This window comes from Nerophis lumbriciformis, linkage group LG03 (assembly GCF_033978685.3).
Source record: "Nerophis lumbriciformis linkage group LG03, RoL_Nlum_v2.1, whole genome shotgun sequence".
Classification (NCBI taxonomy): domain Eukaryota; kingdom Metazoa; phylum Chordata; class Actinopteri; order Syngnathiformes; family Syngnathidae; genus Nerophis; species Nerophis lumbriciformis.
This window is the reverse complement of record NC_084550.2, coordinates 20,168,895-20,177,500: the sequence shown is the minus strand read 5'-3', so window position 1 is coordinate 20,177,500 and position 8,606 is coordinate 20,168,895. Positions and strand designations below refer to the sequence as shown.

The window sequence follows — 8,606 nt, the reverse complement described above, 5'->3', positions numbered from 1 at the left end:
GAAAGGGCAACAGCAGAGGATGCATGTGCATGTACGAGCCAGTCTGCCCCACAACGAGAGGAGGGAGAAGAAGAAGGAAGTTATTGACTACGTTGTCGGTAAATTTGTAAATTTCTACCATATGTCGGTAATCCGCTGACGTTACACTTCGGAACATAAATCTACAGGCCAACACTAATTCACTCAAAAAAATTTGAAAGATTTTAGTAATATTGTTTATTAAAAAAATGATATATTTTTAAAATTAAAATTAGATTTTTATTTATTTTTTCGTGTATATATTTATTTATTTTTTAATTCAGACACCTTGCTTAAATGCACACGCGGTTCCCTGCTGTGAGATGTTACATGATGTTGGTGGCGTACTTATTTATTTTTTATTTAATTACTTATTTAATTTTAAAAAAATTAAAATGTATTTATTTAATTTTATTTGTAATCATTTATTTTATTTAATACTTAATTGTTATTAGCTTGTGCTAATAAAAAATAGCATTTTTTCCACCTTTTTTTTTTTTTAACACAAATTAAATATAGTACCGATTAAAAGTAGCGATGAATATTAATATAGATAACCAATTTTTATCGGTATCAATAAAATCCCGACAGTAAACATCCCCATAGCAGCACCCGCTGCTCGTTGAGAAGAGCGATGCGTACTTTCATGTTTCCAAAAGTGTCATATAAGACTTGCTGGATTTGATGCCTTTTTTAAAAAGAGTACTTAACTTAAAATGACAAAGTTGCTTAATTAGCAACACTGCATCCCTCTTGCTGTGCCTTCTTATTCTCTGGCAGACCAGGTGCACAAATGAGCTGTGTTAAAAAGCGCCGTTACGTTAAATTATTAGCTACGTTCGCAGGCAGTCCCGTTATAGTGTGTTTAAAGGCAAATGTTGTCTTTCCTGGCGTATAAATGTTACAATCATGTTAAAAAAAGGCCAAAGCGTCAAATCATAAGATCCGTACATTTTGCATACACTTGTACGCCGTTTTGGATGCCTTTGAACGCTGTGTTTTGCAATATGGCTACGTTGTGACATCACAGTGAGGCGGACGTACTTATTTGGGCATCCGGTAAAGCTCTTAGCCAATGGGGGGCGGAGTCAAGTATTATTTTCATACATAATCTTGGCATGCGCGTGATGGAATTGGGGGTTAAATCACCAAAATGATTCCGAGCGTGGCCAGCGCTGCTGCTCACTGCTCCCCTCACCTCCCAGGGGTTGGAACAAGGGGATGGGTCAAATGCGGAGGGTAATTTCACCACGCTTAGTGTGTGTGTGTGACTATCAGTAGTACTTTAACTTTTGAACATAGACATGGCATGCAGTGACTTAAAGGATGCAAAAAGCAAACTTTAACATTTTTGGGATCGGAGAGTGTGCAGGTGGCCCTGATGTTGTGACCGGGTGAATCTATATAATGCTTATGAAGTTTATTTTCGACCATGTCAAAAAAAAATTTTCTTTAAACTGTGTACATTTAAAAAAAAGATACTTTAGGGGAGGGTGGAGTGTGGTTTCATTCGCAACCCGGGAACGCCTCCACAAACAAACATCTTGCAGACATATGAAGAAAGTATGTTATGCAAAAAGTTAAAGTTAAAGTACCAATTATTGTCACACACACACTAGGTGTGGCGAAATTATTCTCTGCATTTGACCCATCACCCTTGATCACCCCCTGGGAGGTGAGGGGAGCAGTGGGCAGCAGCGGTGGCCGCGCCCGGGAATAATTTTTGGTGATTTAACCCCCAATTCCAACCCTTTATGCTGAGTGCCAAGCAGGGAGGTAATGGCTCCCATTTTTACAGTCTCTGGTATGACTCGGCCGGGGTTTGAACTCACAACTCACACACTCTAACCACTAGGCCACTGAGTAGGTCACTGGAGCAAAAAATTGCGCAACATTTTTACCAAAGTTGACCACAATAAAGTGTTAAAATTGATTAGAATCACCATAAGTCACTTTTAAGGAGAATAATTATGACGTCATCTACTGTGCAGAATTGCATTGACAAGCTACATTTGCAGACAATCCCAATATAATGTGTTTAAGAGCGAGAACGAACAGTGGGAGCCAAAATATATGTTTATTAATTAAATGAATACATGGGAAAGTCTGATATTTTTCACGAATATTCCTGAAAACACTTCTGTAGCCGTTGGACAAAAAAAAAACTGCTCTTAAATATGAAAAAACTTTTCGACTTTGCAGCCCACAATCGTCCCATTTGAGGATTTCGACGTCACAGCCGACATCAAGGCCATTCGACAAGCGTGCAAAGGTTTTGGTGAGTATTCAGTTGTAAAACTTCACGTGTCGTTTATTTTGTGGTTTTGAAACACAACCAGCAACGTCCGAACTTACTGGAAATACTGGTTTGCTGGCATGACAAGTACAATACTTCATTTGCACTGTTTTGTCCTTGCATGAGCGCTGCATGGAGACAGCCGCTACTAGTCAATAAACAAGGTATGAATGGAAAATGAAAGTAGTAGTCTCATTTCCACAGTCGTGTCTTTTGAGAAGATATTATAAAAAACTTTGTGCACACCGACTGTATCTGCAGGGGAAGTGTATTACATTCTGGGCCCCCATACACAAAAGCCCTTAAGGGGGAAATGCAGTTTTTTTTTTTTTTAAATTTGGAATTTTTCCTATTGTTCACAATCATTATGAAATATTTTTTTTAATATGTATTCTAACTCGTAAATAAACGTAACTTTTTGCGGAGCTAATTGGAGGGCCTATATTTCCCCCATAAAATCAGCCAACAATACTCCATTTACATGTCGTGACTTGAATATTAACCAAGTATTAGTGATATTGTTATTATAAGTGCTAACTCAGACGAACTATTTATAGTCACTATGTTTACATCATCGAGTGGTCTGCTGCTTCCTCGCTTCCTTTATATTTATCGTAGATCATAAATCATGCCTCTCACTTGGATAGTAGAAGGATGAGGACGTATTCCGACAAGTTGGTACACTTTGACAGCCAATTTAGACCTGGAAAAGACCCTTTTTTTGCGAGGATTATGAGTCATTCTTCAACTAATATGGAATATGTGAACATCCTAGCAGTCGTCATCCTAATGACAGCAGACATTGTACAGTAAGTGATGTTGTATTATGTTTGTTGGCTCTCGTAAAGTCTGCAGTGAGTAATAATCAGTGATGTTAAAGAAAAGCGAACCAAAGCGCTAGTCGCAAGCTGAAAACTAAAGCGCTAAGCGCTAACTGAAAACTAGCACGCTAATACACAAAAGCCCTTAAGGTGGAAATGCAGTTTTTGGGAATTTTTCCTATTGTTTACAATCATTATGAAAGACATTTTTTTTAATATGTATTCTAACTCGTAAATAAAAGTCTACTTTCCGCGGATCTAATTGGAGGGCCTATATTTCCCCCCTAAAATCCAATAAATAATCATTCAAAAAGCGCCAACAATACTCCATTTACATGTCGTGACATGAATATTAACCAAGTATTAGTGATATTGTTATTATAAGTGCTAACGCAGACAAACTATTTATAGTCACTATGTTTACATCATCGAGTGGTCTGCTGCTTCCTTGCTGCCTGTATATTTATTGTAGATCATAAATCATGCCTCTCACTTGGATAGTAGAAGGATGAGGATGTATTCCGACAAGTTGGTACACTTTGACAGCCAATTCAGACCTGGAAAAGACCCTTTTTTTGCGAGGATTACGAGTCATTCTTCAACTAAAAGGGAATATGTGAACATCCTAGCAGTCGGCATCCTAATGACAGCAGACATTGTACAGTAAGTGATGTTGTATTATGTTTGTTGGCTCTCGTAAAGTCTGCAGTGAGTAATAATAATCAGTGATGTTAAAGAAAAGCGAACCAAAGCGCTAGTCACAAGCTGACAACTAGAGCGCTAAGCGCTAACTGAAAACTAGCACGCTAATACACAAAAGCCCTTAAGGGGGAAATGCAGTTTTTTGGAATTTTTCCTATCGTTCACAATAATTTTTTTTTAAATACATATTCTAACTCGTAAATAAAAGTCTACTTACAATGGAGCTAATTGGAGGGCCTTTATTTCCTCCATAAAATCCGATAAATAACCATTCAAAAAGCACCAACAATACTCCATTTACATGTCGTGACTTGAATATTAACAAAATATTAGTGATATTGTTATTATAAGTGCTTATGCAGACAAACTATTTATAGTCACAATGTTTACATCATCGAGTGGTCTGCTGCTTCCTCGCTTCCTTTATATTTATCGTAGATCATAAATCATGCCTCTCACTTGGATAGTAGAAGGATGAGGACGTATTCCGACAAGTTTGTACACCTTGACAGCCAATTTAGACCTGGAAAAGACCCTTTTTTTTGCGAGGATTATGAGTCATTCTTCAACTAAAAGGGAACATGTGAACATCCTAGCAGTCGGTATTCTAATGACAGCAGACATTGTACAGTAAGTGATGTTGTATTATGTTTGTTGGCTCTCGTAAAGTCTGCAGTGAGTAATAATCAGTGATGTTAAGAAAAGCGAAACAAAGCGCTAGTCGCAAGCTGACAACTAGAGTGCTAAGCGCTAACTGAAACTAGCACGCTAATAATACACAAATGCCCTTAAGGGGGAAATGCATTTTTTTTTGGAATTTTTCCTATCGTTCAATCTTTTTTTTAATACGTATTCTAACTTGTAAATAAACGTAAATGAAAGTCTACTTACTAATTGGAGGGCCTATATTTCCCCCATAAAATCAGATAAATAACCATTCAAAAAGCGCCAACAATACTCCATTTACATGTCGTGACTTGAATATTAACCAAGTATTAGTGATATTGTTATTATAAGTGCTTACGCAGACAAACTATTTATAGTCACTATGTTTACATCATCGAGTGGTCTGCAGATTCGTTGCTTCCTTGCTGCCTGTTTATTTATCGTAGATCATAAATCATGCTTCTCACTTGGATAGTAGAAGGATGAGGACGTATTCCGACAAGTTGGTACACTTTGACAGCCAATTTAGACCTGGAAAAGACCCTTTTTTTGCGAGGATTATGAGTCATTCTTCAACTAATATGGAATATGTGAACATCCTAGCAGTCGACATCCTAATGACAGCAGACATTGTACAGTAGGTGATGTTTTATTATGTTTGTTGGCTCTCATGAGGTCTGCAGTAAATAATAATCAGTGATGTTGTTAAGAAAAGCGAACCAAAACGCTATTCGCAAGCTGACAACTAGAGCGCTAAGCGCTAACTGAAAACTAGCACGCTAATACACAAAAGCCCTTAAGGGGGAAATGCAGTTTTTTTGAATTTTTCCTATCGTTCACAATCATTATGAAATACTTTTTTTTTTTTTTTTTTAAATATATGTATCCTAACTCGTAAATAAATGTAAATAAAAGTCTACTTACTAATTGGAGGGCCTATATTTCCCCCATAAAATCTGATAAATAACGATTCAAAAAGCGCCAACAATACTCCATTTACATGTCGTGACTTGAATATTAACCAAGTATTAGTGATATTGTTATTATAAGTGCTTACGCAGACAAACTATTTATAGTCACTATGTTTACATCATCGAGTGGTCTGCTGCTACCTCGCTTCCTTTATATTTATCGTAGATCATAAATCATGCCTCTCACCTGGATAGTAGAAGGATGAGGACGTATTCCGACAAGTTGGTACACTTTGACAGCCAATTTAGACCTGTAAATGGCGAGAACCACACGAAAAGACCCTTTTTTTCTGCGAGGATTATGAGTCATTCTTCAACTAAAAGGGAATATGTGAACATCCTAGCAGTCGACATCCTAATGACAGCAAACATTGTACAGTAGGTGATGTTTTATTATGTTTGTTGGCTCTCATGAGGTCTGCAGTAAATAATAATCAGTGATGTTGTTAAGAAAAGCGAAACAAAGCGCTATTCGCAAGCTGACAACTAGAGCGCTAAGCGCTAACTGAAAACTAGCACGCTAATACACAAAAGCCCTTAAGGGGGAAATGCAGTTTTTTGGAATTTTTCCTATCGTTCACAATCATTATGAAATACTTTTTTTTTTTTTAATATATGTACCGGTATCCTAACTCGTAAATAAACGTAAATAAAAGTCTACTTACTAATTGGAGGGCCTATATTTCCCCCATAAAATCCGATAAATAACCATTTAAAAAGCACCAACAATACTCCATTTACATGTCGTGACTTGAATATTAACCAAGTATTAGTGATGTTGTTTTTATAAGTGCTAACGCAGACAAACTATTTATAGTCACTATGTTTACATCATCTAGTGGTCTGCTGCTTTCTCGCTTCCTTGCTGCCTGTATATTTATTGTAGATCACAAATCATGCCTCTCACTTGGATAGTAGAAGGATGAGGATGTATTCCGACAAGTTGGTACACTTTGACAGCCAATTCAGACCTGGAAAAGACCCTTTTTTGCGAGGATTATGAGTCATTCTTCAACTAATATGGAATATGTGAACATCCTAGCAGTCGTCATCCTAATGACAGCAGACATTGTACAGTAAGTGATGTTGTATTATGTTTGTTGGCTCTCGTAAAGTCTGCAGTGAGTAATAATCAGTGATGTTAAAGAAAAGCGAACCAAAGCGCTAGTCGCAAGCTGAAAACTAAAGCGCTAAGCGCTAACTGAAAACTAGCACGCTAATACACAAAAGCCCTTAAGGTGGAAATGCAGTTTTTGGGAATTTTTCCTATTGTTTACAATCATTATGAAAGACATTTTTTTTAATATGTATTCTAACTCGTAAATAAAAGTCTACTTTCCGCGGATCTAATTGGAGGGCCTATATTTCCCCCCTAAAATCCAATAAATAATCATTCAAAAAGCGCCAACAATACTCCATTTACATGTCGTGACATGAATATTAACCAAGTATTAGTGATATTGTTATTATAAGTGCTAACGCAGACAAACTATTTATAGTCACTATGTTTACATCATCGAGTGGTCTGCTGCTTCCTTGCTGCCTGTATATTTATTGTAGATCATAAATCATGCCTCTCACTTGGATAGTAGAAGGATGAGGATGTATTCCGACAAGTTGGTACACTTTGACAGCCAATTCAGACCTGGAAAAGACCCTTTTTTTGCGAGGATTACGAGTCATTCTTCAACTAAAAGGGAATATGTGAACATCCTAGCAGTCGGCATCCTAATGACAGCAGACATTGTACAGTAAGTGATGTTGTATTATGTTTGTTGGCTCTCGTAAAGTCTGCAGTGAGTAATAATAATCAGTGATGTTAAAGAAAAGCGAACCAAAGCGCTAGTCACAAGCTGACAACTAGAGCGCTAAGCGCTAACTGAAAACTAGCACGCTAATACACAAAAGCCCTTAAGGGGGAAATGCAGTTTTTTGGAATTTTTCCTATCGTTCACAATAATTTTTTTTTAAATACATATTCTAACTCGTAAATAAAAGTCTACTTACAATGGAGCTAATTGGAGGGCCTTTATTTCCTCCATAAAATCCGATAAATAACCATTCAAAAAGCACCAACAATACTCCATTTACATGTCGTGACTTGAATATTAACAAAGTATTAGTGATATTGTTATTATAAGTGCTTATGCAGACAAACTATTTATAGTCACAATGTTTACATCATCGAGTGGTCTGCTGCTTCCTCGCTTCCTTTATATTTATCGTAGATCATAAATCATGCCTCTCACTTGGATAGTAGAAGGATGAGGACGTATTCCGACAAGTTTGTACACCTTGACAGCCAATTTAGACCTGGAAAAGACCCTTTTTTTTGCGAGGATTATGAGTCATTCTTCAACTAAAAGGGAACATGTGAACATCCTAGCAGTCGGTATTCTAATGACAGCAGACATTGTACAGTAAGTGATGTTGTATTATGTTTGTTGGCTCTCGTAAAGTCTGCAGTGAGTAATAATCAGTGATGTTAAGAAAAGCGAAACAAAGCGCTAGTCGCAAGCTGACAACTAGAGTGCTAAGCGCTAACTGAAACTAGCACGCTAATAATACACAAATGCCCTTAAGGGGGAAATGCATTTTTTTTTGGAATTTTTCCTATCGTTCAATCTTTTTTTTAATACGTATTCTAACTTGTAAATAAACGTAAATGAAAGTCTACTTACTAATTGGAGGGCCTATATTTCCCCCATAAAATCAGATAAATAACCATTCAAAAAGCGCCAACAATACTCCATTTACATGTCGTGACTTGAATATTAACCAAGTATTAGTGATATTGTTATTATAAGTGCTTACGCAGACAAACTATTTATAGTCACTATGTTTACATCATCGAGTGGTCTGCAGATTCGTTGCTTCCTTGCTGCCTGTTTATTTATCGTAGATCATAAATCATGCTTCTCACTTGGATAGTAGAAGGATGAGGACGTATTCCGACAAGTTGGTACACTTTGACAGCCAATTTAGACCTGGAAAAGACCCTTTTTTTGCGAGGATTATGAGTCATTCTTCAACTAATATGGAATATGTGAACATCCTAGCAGTCGACATCCTAATGACAGCAGACATTGTACAGTAGGTGATGTTTTATTATGTTTGTTGGCTCTCATGAGG

General features: G+C 37.0%; 1 protein-coding gene across 2 annotated transcripts in view; it reads left to right on the top strand.

Moving 5' to 3' along the window:
- LOC133580734 (annexin A13-like) overlaps positions 1-8,606 on the top strand; it is a 56,310-nt gene that overhangs the window by 2,924 nt on the left and 44,780 nt on the right. For both annotated transcript variants that reach the window (XM_061934970.2, XM_061934961.1), the window contains exon 2: positions 2,221-2,296. In XM_061934970.2, coding sequence (XP_061790954.1) covers positions 2,221-2,296 — 76 coding nt within the window. The remainder of the gene's footprint in view (positions 1-2,220; positions 2,297-8,606) is intronic.